At 35.8% G+C, this 13900-nt stretch overlaps 1 protein-coding gene across 3 annotated transcripts in view; it reads left to right on the forward strand.

Annotated features, from left to right (window-relative positions):
* ABCC4 (ATP binding cassette subfamily C member 4) overlaps positions 1-13900 on the forward strand; it is a 2616332-nt gene that overhangs the window by 901480 nt on the left and 1700952 nt on the right. For all 3 annotated transcript variants that reach the window (XM_044072995.1, XM_044072997.1, XM_044072996.1), the window contains one exon: positions 3512-3619. In XM_044072995.1, coding sequence (XP_043928930.1) covers positions 3512-3619 — 108 coding nt within the window. The remainder of the gene's footprint in view (positions 1-3511; positions 3620-13900) is intronic.

The following is a 13900-nucleotide window of genomic DNA, read 5'->3' on the forward strand; positions in this document are numbered from 1 at the left end:
TTTTTTTTTGTTTGTTACAGCGGTAGGAAGCTTAGCTGGAATAGTGATTTCCTTATCCCAAAAACATTCCCAAGCTATTCTGCAGGCTCCCTGAGTATTCATAAACAAACTGAAAGATATTTTCTCTCCTTCATATCCTGTGTCTGTCCTGGGTTTGCCTCCCAGTGGGTCATTCCTAGTACACTTCCCATAGTATTCACCCAGGAGGTGTACTCAGAAGACGTCAAACCATCTGACTTCTCTTAACCAAATTAAGTAAAATATTTAATCTCCCTGGGCCTCTATTGAAAATGGACCATTGGTCAGTTAGACATTCCTGGTTACCAAAGGGAAAGTAAATAAAATAAAAATAAATTATCCTGGAGGAGCAATAGCTCTAGCCTAAGATTTTTCTGGATCATTGAGCTAATCACATTTGAGAGTCTGAGAATGAATCTGTATTCTGCTGTGTGTACCCTTAGCATAATTTTTATCATGTTCCCTTCCATGAGGATGTAAGCACAAACTGACCTACAACCTGAAAGCTTCATTCCATGAGTTAGCTGTCAGTACAACGTCTGCAGATACTACAGATGCTGCAAAAATGATGCCTGTCACTCTCCATGTCCCTTCTCCCTCACTTGTGAAGACGTACCCATGATTTTTAAACTCCTCCACCTGAGGTAACTGGTGCTTTTTGACCTGCAGATAGAAGTCCACACTCTTTGAAGAGGAAAACAAATGACTTCTGATATGGAAGTGTTAATTTCTATCCTGTCTGCTTCAAGCACAGCAGCAAACCACTCCAGTCCCCAGTAGATATCACAGACAGTTATGTCTAAGAGGACAGCATCATCTGCAATTGCAATGATGCAACCATCTTACCCTCCAAACTGGCTACGGTCAATATTTTGGTTGTTTCTTGATATCCTGTCCATGATAATTGGAAGCAGAAGGGGAAATGGTGTATATCCTTTATGGAATTCTACATCCACCTTGAATTTATTTTATGTATCCCCAAGAATGAATCCTCAAGCCAATATGACTTTTTATTCCAGATTAGTTCAACTCATTCTTCATAGACTGCATAGCTAAACTATCAGCCTCATTCCCACCCCCTCCTCCACCACCACCCCCTCCTGCCCCAACCACCACCCCAGTCAGCCTTCTTCCGCATCTTTCTGCCTCAAGCCCATACCCACAAGCACTATAAAAAGACTTCTCCTCAAACTCAAACCCTGTCACAATGCACCAGACAACCTTCCACCCACCTTCCTCAAACAATCTGCAGACAGCATTGCCTATCCCATCTCTATTCTTATAAATAGATCCATACAAGAATCATACGTCCCTTCTATCTGGCACCATGCTTACATCATCCCTCTCCACAAAGTGTGGCAAAACTACTGATACCATCAACTTCAGGCCTATTGCCATCCTTTCCCCTGTTTCTAAAATACTAGAGAATATAATACAAGCAGAACTCATGGCATACCTAACACTAAACAATCTCCTCTCCCCTACCCAACAGAGCTTCCGCCCTGGCCACAGCACCATGACTGCCCTTCTTTCCTTTCTTGAAACCATAAACCTCGAATGTGACTCAGGCAAGTTCATATCCACACTGTTCCTAAATCTGTCAAAGGCCTTTGACACCATCTCACACACCCTACTTATATTCCAACTCTCCACCCTATACCTCTCTCCCACCACCATCACCTGGTTTTCCAGCTACTTGTCTAACCACCAACAAGCTGCCCAATGGAAAACTTCAACCTCCTCCTTCCTTCCCACACCCACAGGTGTCCCAGAAGGTTCTGTTCTTGGCCCTCTTCTCTTCAACCTATTCATTAACAACTTTCACCAATCCATCAAAGACTCATCTGTCACCCAATATGCAGATGACTCAACAATCATCTGTTTAGCTTTCTCCCCCTCCAAGCTCCTAGCAAAAACCCAACTAGCCTTCTCCAAAACAGAAACCTTGATGCAGTCTAACCATCTGGCACTAAATGCAAATAAAACCAAACAAATTTTTAGGGCTCCTCTTCAGGCACAATTGCTTCCTAAGCCTCTCTACCCGTCAAACTTTTGCATCTGCTTTCCTACTCCCATCCCTTATGTATGGTGCCCCTCTTTTCACCAGTCACCATCTTGTCCTTTTCTACCACAAGATCTCCAGATTTGCAACCAATTCAAAAAACTCATCCCACCACTACCACTCCCGCCTCACCCTCAACTGGCTTGAACTACCCAACTAGCTCAGTTACCTACAACTCACCATTGCCCACAAGCTCATCTTTAAACCTGCCAACTGCCCAGCTCTCACTACTTCCTTAAAACCTTACATTCTCAACCGCTCACTCAGATCCAAAAAACAAAATCTCCTTCAGGTCCACAAACCTGCACGACCTCCTGGCCGTCTACTGCTGTCCCACTCCTTAGCTAAACAGTGGAACTCTCTCCCCACACACCTATTCAACCTACCTAACCATACAAATTTCAAATCTCAGCTACTCTCTCATCTTTCTTCCAAGTGGGAATGCCCTTGCCACATTCCAACTTAACCCCCCCCATTCCGCCTTGCACTGACTCATCCAACTACCTCTACTATTACTTCATCCAAACCAAAACAATTCCTCCCCTACCTAAAACTAATTTTCTCTCTAATAACTATTGTACTATAATCTCCAATCTCAAATACGCTAGTACCCTCTCCATGCAAAATATTTTCCTAACCTACTAATGGCTAGTAGCTATATATCTTGAAATGTTAAACCTACAATTGGGTTTATAACAAAAATATTCACTTTATGTAAATGCTGAAATTTCTGTATTGAATTATGTCTTTCATTTTTGTAACATTGTGGCAAGCCAATTGCAAATATCATGGAGCTTATCTGTAAATGTTTAATTAGTTGTATGAACTATGTCTTTTTGTAACATGTGAAATGTAACTTGCAATTATTGTGGAGTTTTACTCTCTGGGCCTCCACTGAAAATGGGTTCTTCTTGGCCCAGTGGACTTACCCGGTCATCAAACTTAAATAAATAAATAAATAAAATAAAATGAGGTGATCTCTTAACATGCTTGATCATATGTTGGAAACACAACACACCGTGTTGTATTAAAGCTGTGGGTTGTAGCAGTTCACACATGTACACTTACTGTAGAATTCAGTACAGTATCGATTTACTATGTAGATGCATCTCTTAATTAGCAATATCCTTGTCAGCACCTTAATTGAAATTTTCGTGGTCTTGTTGCATGGCCAAGCCAGATTTGAAAAAGGTCATTAATTCAGTACATGAAACCAGTTATCAGATAACCAAATAAATAAACAGAATGTGCAGAGAGCAAATATGTCTGGAATATGTTACTGAACATAAATGCTAAATGCTAATCATTAATAAAAATTTGAAAAGCTGACATTACTCTGTATTTATTTGTTGTTGCATATTTTTTTTCTTCATTTTTGTTTTTTCTTCCTACATTGGTTGCTCTTCAGAGCATTTTCCTTTTTATCTGCAGAATTTCTTACTACTTGAAGAAATCAAAACGCCTACAAACAAACTTCAATGTAATGAAAACATGGGCCCCTTTGTTCAACTTCAGAATGTAACATGCACCTGGAACAAGGTAAAAATCAAGTTCCTTTTTTTTTTTTTTTTAATTTTATTTTTTTACACAGGTTATTACATATATACGTTATTGACAATACAGTGCTTGATAAATTTGTGAAAACTACAAAGATTTAATTTCACATGTCTACATGTGTGTAGAATATCATGTAAATTAATACTTCATCAAAAACATTAGTACATATTATATGGTTAAAGCAGCAACACAATGACAACCACATGTGCATGGCTGTGATGCTTATTTCTGTTGTATTACTAAAGAGGATTAATAAAGGAATCACATTGTTTGCCAGTGATTAAAGAAGGTGTGATATAAACTGAGGAAACATGAGGGAATATGAAAATGAAAAGCCTGTTTCAAAAATTATCAATAGGTTCCTTACAGTTTATTTGCATCTTATTTTTACACACACACACACACACACACACACACACACACACACACACACACACACACACACACACACACACACATCTAAATCATCATAGTTACTTGACTCCTGTTCATAAATAGACAAGGGTGATTCTTAGGTCCATGCTCTGTACACTGAGTTGAAAAACAAGTGTAGAAAACAAACCTGATGCTGCCACCCAAGCTGACAGCAGCAGCAGGATTACATTTTATTTTTTCAATAAAGGAACTGATTTTAACAATTTCAACCATTTTATTTCAGCTTGGGTGGCAGCAGCAGGTTTGCTTTCTACATTTATTTGGTTTCCATGCGTACTACCTTTGGTGATGAGCTCAGTGAATCTTTTTGTTTTTGAGATGAAAAACAATGTGCATCTGACAGAAATAAGTTTTGCTTATATATTTATGGCCCAATCTAAATATTGTCACTTTACAACATCTTCTACAAGAATAGCTATGGTACCAAACTAGGCTTCCTTTCTTCCCCTTTGTAATATATGGGGATGTATAACTTTACATGGTAATGACCTGGCTATATCTTCAACAGAGTTCAGTCTGGTTTAAGACATCATAGAGGCTTCTGATAAAGTCACAGTGGCTTTTATGTTTACTTACCATTTTGAGAGATAGCTTACATCATGTGGCATCAGAATAAAAATAGTGTCTTCGTAAGTGGAGAATTACATTTATGATCAAGAAATGCTGAACCAACCCAAGGCAGGACAAGTACATCAAAAATCAGTCCATAGAAATCCAAGAAAGTCTGATTTCACCATTGCTTCAGCAGGAAGTACCGGGGAAGAGGATATTTGTGTTGCTATGAGTTCATTGACCCTGAACTCAAACAAGTGGCGAGAGTGACCAGTAATTTAGGAACCAGAAGGAAAACGAGGTCTATGGAACATGCTTCTTTATCTGTACACAGTTCAGCGAGTATGAGTAGTTTTTTGCCGTTGAACAGCAGTGCTCCGAATTCATTTAAAAATAATGTCCTCCCTTTTCCTTTGCTCATAAACAAAGTTGCACACCAGAGGTTGCACAGCAGAGGGTGAACAAAAAGAAAACTGACTCCAGATGATGCCAGTTATCAGTCTCTGAGAAGGATGTGGCAAAGGACAGCAACACCCTAATCTGGAATATTTAACACAGAGTAATGACGGAAAGCGAGTCTCATTGCTGAATAAAGGTATGAACTTTATTCTAGCTCAGAGAGCCGACATAACTGTCTAGTAGACTTGAAAGCCTTCACACACAATGTAATGTTAAAAGTGCAGTATAAAGCTTCTGCTGATGCTAGTTTTAATCTTTGTAATAGTTTCAAAAAACCTAGTATGTATACCCCTATTAATAATGCTACCTGGGGCGTCTTTGAGAGGCTGTGTGAAGATTAAATTTTTAAATTGTTTAGTCAAAGGGGATTGGGTAAAGAGTTTAAGAACTTAACCGGAGATGAGTATGTTACATTGAAAAGTTTATCTGGTGATAGTACCGTTTCCATTAGACCTGCGGACAAGGGGGCGGGGTTCAGTGGTCATAATGGATCGTGATTTTTATGACAATTCCATGTATGAGATGCTTAATGTTGATGAGACATATACTAAAATAACCAAAACTGAATTAGACTCTATGGTCACGAGAGTCAGTAATACTTTATTAGATTGTTAAGACATGACATTTCATTACACTTGTACAAGTATTTAATATGTGAAGAGACAGTCATCCATTTTATACAAGGCCTGCCAAAGATGCATAAAGATCCTCAGAACCCACCTTTTAGGCCAATTGTTTCAGGAAAAGGTTGGTACACTGAGAATATTTCCATCTTTATTGAAAAGCATTTAAGACCTATACTTGATAAGAATGTATATGTATTGAAAGATGCAAAACATTTCTTGAATGATTTATACATGTTTATGTCTAGACGATCATTATGTAATAATTACATTTTTGTTACTCTCGATGTTCAGTCCTTGTTCACATGCATACCAAACTTTATTGATATTGATATGTTGAAGAATTATTTGACTAGGCACAGTGAGTTTAGTAGGAATTTTATGAAACTACTGTACCTGTTCATGGAATTGATATTGGAAAACAGTGTTTTCATCTTTGGTGACTCATTTTACTTACAGAAAGATGGCGTAGCTATGGGGATATAATGTGCCCATAGATACGCCAACATGGTTTTAGCTATGTGGGAAGAGGAACATATTCTAGGACAACTGCAAAGTGTGGTTTTCTACAAGAAGTTCGTGGATGACCTGTTCCTTATTTGGGAAGGTAGTGAAGATTCACTGAATGATTTCTATCACCATATTAATATTACCACATCATTTTTTTAAAATTTACCATGAATAGTTTGAGAGAAACTTGGTTTTCTAGATGTTATAGTCATTAAAATGGCTGATGGTACTCTGAAAACTAAATCATATCGCAAGAAATGTTAGAGAAACACATATTTGCATAGGAAAAGTATGCACCCCCCCATATTTCTAAAAACATCATTAAAGGCCAAGGTTTGAGGGCCTCAAGATTGAATACCACTGAAACAGATTTCAAGGTTGTGACTGATGACTTCAAAATTAGATTTGAGGAGAGAGACTATAATATTTCTGAGGTGGAGAAAATATTGAAGGTAGTAACAGACATGAGGGATACTAATGGAAAACCTAATTTTTCTGATGGACCTTGGACAGTGCTGCCACATAAAGTAGACACACATGTTCGTATACCATTGACTTATTCAAGCAATATTAAGGAAATTGAGAAGGGGATGAGAAAGCACTGGCAAGTGTTGACCACAGATCCTGAGGTCAGCCATGTAGTAGAACCCAAACCTCAATTTGTATATAAAAATAAAAATAATTTAAAAAGAATACTGTGTTATTCCAGGCCTAGAAGAAACGGTATACATGGAGGGATACCTTATGGCACTTATCCATGTTTGAATTGTAATTGGTGTAACTACCTGGATAGTAGTAGGGCTTTTATACACCCTGATACAGGGAAACATCTTGAATTTAGAATTGTAGCCAATTTGCAATACATGTCACTTAGTATACTTTTGTCAACAATGTTGCTCTTTTTATATAGGCAAGACAGACAGGAGGCTACATGAGCATATTGGGGAACATTTGTATAGTATCAACAATTCCCTTTGTACAAATACTTTGGCAAAACACGTCATAACTAATGGTAACACATGAATTCATGTTTATAGTTATAGAGATTATTCTTATTCTCAAGATTTGTATAAAGCCGGTACTTAAGAATAGGCCCTTGCCTAAATGACATAAGCCCATGGAAATATTTCATACATATTTGAGATAGTAATGGCTGTTTTTTATATATTATTTACATATAAGTTTTTATGTTTATTTTGATGTGCAATAGGATAAGTTTATTTGATTTTAGATGTTGAGATATGTTTTTGACATATGTTATATTTTTTAATATACTTTTTTTGCTGCTGTTGCTATTGCTATATATGTTTCTGATATAGTTTTGCTTTTAGAAAGAGATTCAATGATGTTTATAAATTGAATAATTGCATTAGAGTTTCTTTTGGTTGAATTCTCTTTTAAAAAAGGTATTGTATTAACAGAATATTGTCTGATGAAGCAGTTTTAAAGAACTGTGAAAACGCTCACATAATAAACATTTCCTTGCTTTTCTTGGATTTCTGTGGACTGATTTTTGATGTACTTGTCCTGCCTTGGGTTGGTTCAGCATTTTTTTATCATATAATTAATTATTATTATGTTGCTGCTGTATTTTACAGCACCATATTGTAAACCATTTATTTCTCTTACTGAGACTGTTTTTCGGATTTGAGAGAATTACGTTTGCTTTCAAGGGTTTAATTATTTAAGTGCAGAAGTCTAATTTACAGTGGAAATTGCTCCAACTGCAGCTACCAGGATTCTGTCACTGCACAGCAACTTAATGAAAAACTGGAAGCTTTGAATCCCATAATTCAGTTTGTTCTTCACTTCAAGTGCAAGTGAAAAGGCGTGAAATGTTTCATTGCTACTCATTTCTGAATGTCACTAAATTTGAAAAGTATTTCTCTCTTACTTTTCATGAAAAAGGAGAAAAACAGAACAGCAGCACTTGGAGAAAGAAGTGCGTGGGTGTTATTGTGAGATATGATGGAACTTACTGTTTATTCACCATTTGGTCTTTTCTACTTATGTTATTGAGTTAAAGAAGTTAGTTAGACTGTGATTTTTGTGAGATGCATGACAAACTTATTTAAATATGTAATAGAGACACACAACAAGAAAATAAAATAAGGCACACATCTGTTTTGTCCACTTTTTTCCACTCACTAATGTCTCAGCTTTACAGCATTTCAAGTATTTAAAACCATAATTCCCTTCTTTCAAATATACACCTCATTTAAAATAAAGTACCTTACTAACAGCAGTTTGCAAAAATACTTTCCAGTTAATTTACAGATTTAATCAGTGTGGCCTATAAGCTAAATATGTCAGTATAATATACCTATGTAAAAGACATTGCTTCTTTTAATACAGTGGACATTGTAACCAAACCATATACTTAACTCTGTCACTTCATGTTTGCTGCTCTATAAAATGTATAGTCACTGGGCTTGTTATTTGATTACTTAGTTCCCTGTTTGCGCCAATATTCTGTTTTTAATCGCCCTTTTAGTTTCACCTTTATATAGTTTATTGCATGAACATTTTAAAACACATACTACGCCCTCAGATGTGTATGTTAATTGTTTTATATGAAAAGCATATCCAAAGTGCATTTATGTCATTTTTACATATTTTGGGAAGCCTCACAACTCATACATTTTTAATTATAGCCTTCCCATACTATCCTTCCTGATATACTTGTACCTTTTCTGGATACAGACTTTGGTAGTGCAAAATAAACATATATATATATTTTTATTTCTGTACGCAGTTGTAAAACATACCACTTCTACTTTACCACATAAGGCATTCTTCCTGTCATAAAAGTATGTCTGAAAACACAAATAGGTGCATTCTCACAAACTTCCTCAGGGCCTTCCATATCTGTCCTAACAATCTTTCCTTGTCTAAAAACGTGGCCTCTAGCATTCCTTTTGGGTTTATTATATATTTTGTAGACTGTATTCATCAGCTGTTGATCTGTATATCCCCTAATGCTCTGTCCATGTTCACAATATTTTTGCCTTCACTACTTAACCGCATGGTAATGACTCTGTTAATGTTTGTGGGTGATCACTTTCTGCATGTAAAAAATTATTTGAAACTATTATTTTCCTACATAATTTAGAACACATTTCCTTCATATCATTTATATATAATGTTATATCCCAAAAAAGTTCATAGCCTTCTTTCCCACACTGATGTGTAGTCTAATGCATACCAATTATTCTACATGTTTTCTAAAAACTTGGTATCAGATCATCAATAAATCTACAATTATTTCAAAGCCTTCTCTACTATATGGATAGATATATCTCATTTCAAATCTACCCATAAACAAATTGGCATATATTGAGGCAAACTCAGCCCCAATATCTGTTCCCTGTGTTTGTAAACTAAGAATCATTTATATATCAACAATAATTTTGTGAGGGCACACACTAATAATTCAGAAATGTAATTCCTTATTGGTGAATGACCTGATATTACATGTACTGCCTCCAACCCATAATAGAGCTGTATACTTTCATACAGGTTTTGATATCACATCAGCCAACAGAAAAATCCTGCTGCCTTTAAATTTTTAAGTTTTCTAACATCATAACTCTAATATGAAGGAGTTCAGCTGTTTTACAGATGGGTCCAAAATGTTTGTTTATGTTTATTGCTTGCCCCATTGGCTCAATATACTCTTACACTCTCTTGCTCTGTCACTTGTTTTATCTGTCATTTACATGCATGCAAGCAAACATGCTTTTTTTTTTTTCTTACACAACACATTTTTATAAAAGGAGTCATAATTTTAAAAACTTAGTGGAACATTTTAACAAAACACCCATGCATATGAGTAACAAAATTCATTGTATATCTAAATGTGGACGTTGTTCCATTTGCCCCCATATTTTGATGGGTAAACGTTATTATAAAAACCTTTACATGTGTCATAAAAGGAGCATTCAACTATTTGACAGGAGGTGTGGTATCCTTTGCACTCGGCCAATGCTGCCCTGTTTTTTACATAGGCAAAACTGAACAAATGTTCAAAGAAAGAATTTCTGAACATATATATGACATTAAGAAAAGGAGAACAAATGGCACCTTGACCAAACATTTAATGGAATGGCCAGATCACGTTTTTAAATTTGCAGTCGTGAAAAAGGTAACCCCCAGTAAACCTGGCAACTTAAGCTGGAAGAATGCGAGTTATGTTGGCAGCTCACACTTAATGCATGTTCTTGGCCAGGGATTAATGACCAGATTTCCATTAGCTGTCTTTTAAAACTAAGGCCTTAAACACTTGTCCTATATGGACAGACTCAAAAAACTCCAACTATTCTCTGTCTCATATCGCCTACTTGGAGGCGATCTCTGCTTGACTTACAAAGACATGTCTGATCCAGCTCTGTTAGAAATGCTACATCTAAAGAAATCCCTATCCCTCCATACTACATGCACCAGAGACCTCAACCTCATTACCACAAACAACAGAACAAGCTGGAGGGACAGGTTCATAACTCATAGACTTCCCATACATGTCAAGCAGAGCGCCTCACTGGCGCTCTTCAAGAGAAATTTTGATGAGTGGATGGGAAATAGAAAATTCACCCTGGGGATCACTCCAGTGGCTCTACTTGACAGAGGCACTGGGAACTAAGGTTGGGTGGGACGATGACAGGGTAATCCTATGGACTAGGCTTGTAAAGGCACCAGGGCCATTAGCCTAGTACACACCTATGAAAAGCTTTAAAAAGATGATGTTACACCTTTTTTAGCAAAGCGATACTACTTAGTATCAGTATTTCTTTAATAACTGGTTTTATACAAAACTGTTTAATTTTGGATTTGTAAAATATAGTTACAGGTTTATGTATTTAGGTAGTCAGCCTTTATTATTTGTTTACTTTAACTTTTATTTTATTGAATATGGTGCCTTAAATTAGGATTTATTCAGGGGGCTCGGCTGTCACATGATTTTAAAGCTGATCATATGATTTTAAAGAAAACTTTTTGCCTGCAACGTGATTTTAAAGCTGGTCATATGATTTAAAATGTTTGTCACATGATTTTTTACTATTTAAACAGTGTGGTTTTGGTTTACTTCGTCTGAAGAAGTTCTTTTATAAAATAAAACAAAAGTGCTAATATTACGTTTCAAGTTGTTTGAGCTGGATTTGTCCAAATCTCTGTGGCCTTGTGTACCTGTGCATTAATACTCTGCTGGAGAATGTTCATTCACTTATAAGGGTGAAGTATACAGTTTGCCAATTCTCTAAAGCTCTGCGCCAAAAAGAAGAATACCTATCACACAATGATATGATTGTGTTAATGACAATATGTTGGGATAGATGAACAAATTGACTTTGACTCGAGTGAATTCAATGATGACCTGTAGAATTATAAGACTGTTCCAGAGCCAACAGATCCTGTATTGTTAGTCATAATGCATAGGTCATATCATACCAACACATCTATTTTTTGTAGCTTTTACTTAAATAACTGTTAATTATAAAAAAGTACCAGTTATTAAATGTAGATGAGCTGAAAGCATTGAACATTGAATAAAATGGTGTATGCCTATATTAACAGTTTGAAAAATTATATGAAAACTGTTGGATGATGTAAATATTCTTAATGTATCTATTTTTTTTGCTTAAAGTAAATAAATACATTCATATACAAGAATACATTTCAAGCACAATTCATGTGGCATAAAATATCCAATGATAGTCCAGCAAATTAATTCAATGTGTTTCAATACTATCTACACAGTTTAAGAAAAAATATATGAAATACGTAGAAAATCCCATGAAGGAGTTGTTTTGTTAAAAGGATGTGTAAATAAATAGTTTGTTTTGATACACGTTGAATTAATTCTAGTACCATTGGACATTTTATGTCATGTGATTTGTTTAATAAGCTATTTAAACTAGTTCAAATGTATAGAATATGGTTCTGATGAAATTCCACTGATTTTTAGGAACGGAAGCACTTAAACATTTTTTACTTTTAGTTTATGTCTATTAAACTTCAGATTTGTATGTTTAGAAACGGAGTTTGAATTTTTACTTGGATACCCATTATTTATGCAAGACACTACGTGAGCCTTTTGATTTTATTTTAATATGATTTCTATTTACTGCTGCTGTTAATGCCTTTTGGAATTCAAGCTGCTGTGGAGCTCAGACTGAAAAAAAACTAACGTCCACCATTATTTTTCACTTGACGTTAAATTAAATTTAAGGAGAATGCTATGTTATTCAAAAAGGGATGAATGGTCAATGCCTCTTGAACACACAAAACCATGTGGACGCTGTAATTATTGTAATTCTCTTGACCCCAGTCCATTTTTTGAACATCCTGACATGCACACTAACTTTAGCATACGTGCTGTAGCTACCTGTGATACTACTCATATAGTTTATTTGGCAGTGTGCCAAATATGTGATGCATTTTATGTTGGCAAAACCAATCGTCGTTTTAAAGACAGGATAAGAGAACACCTTTACCACATTAGGAAGGCTTCACCTCACAATGCCTTAGCTAAGCACGTAGCCCAAGCAGGTCCTGAACATTATTTCCTATTTAGAGCTCTTGAGAATATTAAACCCAGTATACGAGGAGGTGACATCAGGAACCATACTGAGAGTAAGGAGAGTATGTGGATAGTTAGATTGAGAGCAGATAGGGGTTTAGGTCTCAATGAGAGAGCCTCCATTAAACCTATGTTAAACAAACGGAGGAATGTTTGTAGATTTTATAATAAATGATGGCACATATATGTTTTTACCCCTTGAAATAGATTTCTTTTGACATATATATACATATTTATTAGAGCATCTTGAGTGTTCATGGAGAGTTTTTTATATGTTTTTTATATTCATTTTATACATCTCAGTATGTTTATATGTGCATATATCTTTAAGCTTAGATTAACTCATGAATATGCAACAAGAAGCAGCCAATAGGAGATGTTTTAACTGTATAAATGTAGCCTATGTACTTGAAGGTCTTTGTTACATGATCTGATGAAGCTCAAATGAATGAGTGAAAGCGCTTATCTGACCTGCAGTGGAATTAAAGTTGGATTTTAACCTGAGGATTTTGCCTTTCATTTGGATTTTAACCTGAGGATTTTGCCTTTCATTTCTACTTGTGACTCTGCATCAGCCTAGTTGCTCCTTTTGATTTCATTAATATTTTTTACTTTTAGTTTATGTCTATTAAACTTCAGATTTGTATGTTTAGAAACTGAGTTTGAATTTTAACTTGGATACCCATTATTTATGCAAGACACTACGTGAGCCTTTTGATTTTATTTTAATATGATTTGTATTTACTGCTGCTGTTAATGCCTTTTGGAATTCAAGCTGCTGTGGAGCTCAGACAGAAAAAAACTAATGTCCACCATTATTTTTCACTTGACGTTAAGCGAGTGTAAAATATAAAAAAAAAAAAGAAAACTTAAAAGAAGTGTGTGTATGTTTGCTTGTTTGTGAAAGCAAGATTTCCATGCTGTTATTTTACACTCACTAAGCAGCACTTTTGCTGTTTAGCGAGTGTAAAACTAAATATAACAGAAAAGGTATGTGTGTGTATTTTTATGTTTCTGTCTGTGTGTGTGAATGCTTGCTTGCTTGCATGCATGAAAGCAAGGTGTGCGTGTGTGTAGTGAGAGAGAGTGATCCAACACTGGTAGGAG

Source organism: Protopterus annectens, chromosome 5.part1 (assembly GCF_019279795.1).
Source record: "Protopterus annectens isolate FY-2018-M chromosome 5.part1, PAN1.0, whole genome shotgun sequence".
NCBI classification, from domain to species: Eukaryota; Metazoa; Chordata; order Ceratodontiformes; family Protopteridae; genus Protopterus; species Protopterus annectens.